Genomic DNA, 1,727 nt, shown 5'->3' with positions numbered 1-1,727 from the left:
TATGGTTTTGTAACTAATGACTGTGCTTAGCCTTAATTAAAAATGATTAACACCTGAGGTGTTACAAGGGGCGTCGATAGCTAGCGTGGAAGAATAGCTATCCAGATGGCTCATCTGTTAGATGCATTTTTTAGTCTGTTTTTCTTTTTTGGCCAAGAGAAGATAAATAGAAGAGCTGTTGGAGATGCTCTTAGGTTCCCCGACTTTTCTCAGGATGAGTAATCTATGGGGATGTCATTTGAATAAGATATTTAGTTCTCGATGGGAGGTTTTTCCTTCCCTGGGTTTAGCTCCCCCCTTGCTTCCAAATTAGGCATACAAGGGATTTCCAAATTCGAGTCCCGTGAAAGAAATTACCATCTTTCAGAAATCTCCCACCCAAACTTTGGCCATCAGCATGCTTTCAGGGGCATCAATTCAAAATCAAATTATTCACATAACATAATTTGCATCAGTGGGGCAGGAGGATGCCATTGCCAAAGATAGACCTGAACTTTGACAACGCTGTCAAAATATTCACAAAATGTTGCTATTCTCCTCCCAAGTTCCATAAATTTACTCCTCAATTTCATAACCATAACCCCACGACGCGAAGTGCTATGACCTCGAGGGAGATCTAGACATGTAGATCATAGCATCAGAATGAAATCCAGACATCAAGGCTGGATTTAACATAAATTTGTAGTCAGAAAAATGCAAGGATGAACCATACTATCCAGGAATATGACACCGGAATCACAAAAGCACACGACAATCTTCTTACATCATTCAGAAGACCAACTACTGGAGATAGATTGACGAGATGAGGGCGACTGCCGCCACTGCAGCACCTAGTACAGAGATTTTTTCAGATAATAAAAAAAGTTCCAGCTATGAAACCCCTCAAGAGAGGCTCCTAGTACAGATCTAAACACGACAGAGACGATCACAAGGCAACCGCATCACCTAAGAGGTGGTGAACTTGGTGACTGCCTTGGTGCCCTCAGAGACGGCGTGCTTGGCGAGCTCGCCGGGGAGGATGAGGCAAACCGAGGTCTGGATATCGCGGGAGGTGATGGTGGACTTCTTGTTGTACCGCGCGAGCTTGGCCGCCTCCCCCGCTAGTTTCTCGAAACAATCATTGATGAACGAGTTCATGATGGACATAGCCTTGGAGGAGATTCCGATGTCGGGGTGGACCTGCTTGAGCACCTTGAAGATGTATAGCTTGTACATCTCCACACTCTTGTTCGTCTTCTTCTTGCCCTTCTTCTCACCGTCCTTGCTGGCGGACTTGCTGGCCGGCAGCCTTTTCTCAGCATTAGGCTTCTTCCCCACTAGGGCCTTCTCCGCCTTCTCAGTTGTCGTCTCCTCCTCAGCGATCTTCTTCTCAGCCTTGGATGCCATCTGGATCAATTGCGTTGGCTTCTTGACTATCTTGGGGGAGATGATGGAATGCAATGGAAGCTTTGGGGATTTGGATCTGCTTGATAAAGAGGAAGGCAGGGTGGGGGTGCGACTTTATAAAGGTGGAGAGGTGGGCCGCGATTGGTGGGAGGTGCGAGCCACGGATCAGTGACATGGAGGGGTTAGATGGGTTCGATTGCGCTCCGCCGTTCTAGAGGACAAACGAGATGGAGAGTGACGCGGATCGCTAACGTGGCGCGAGAGGTAGGGGAGGAGAAGGATTTTTTGGACGCCGCGGATCAGTGACGTGGCACTATGAGGCCCTACGCGTTTGTGGGTCG

The 1,727-nt window shown here is 47.8% G+C and overlaps 1 protein-coding gene across 1 annotated transcript; it reads right to left on the bottom strand.

The window, feature by feature from the left end:
• Positions 1–756: 756 nt before the first annotated feature.
• Positions 757–1,452, bottom strand: LOC120639237 (histone H2B.1-like). The gene has a single exon (XM_039915220.1). It carries the CDS (start codon positions 1,384–1,386, stop codon positions 946–948), a length of 441 nt encoding a protein of 146 aa, XP_039771154.1. The 5' UTR covers positions 1,387–1,452; the 3' UTR covers positions 757–945.
• Between the last annotated feature and the right edge of the window lie 275 nt (positions 1,453–1,727).

Source organism: Panicum virgatum, chromosome 6K, assembly GCF_016808335.1.
Source record: "Panicum virgatum strain AP13 chromosome 6K, P.virgatum_v5, whole genome shotgun sequence".
Lineage (NCBI taxonomy): Eukaryota > Viridiplantae > Streptophyta > Magnoliopsida > Poales > Poaceae > Panicum > Panicum virgatum.
This window is presented reverse-complemented; position numbering and strand designations above follow the sequence as displayed.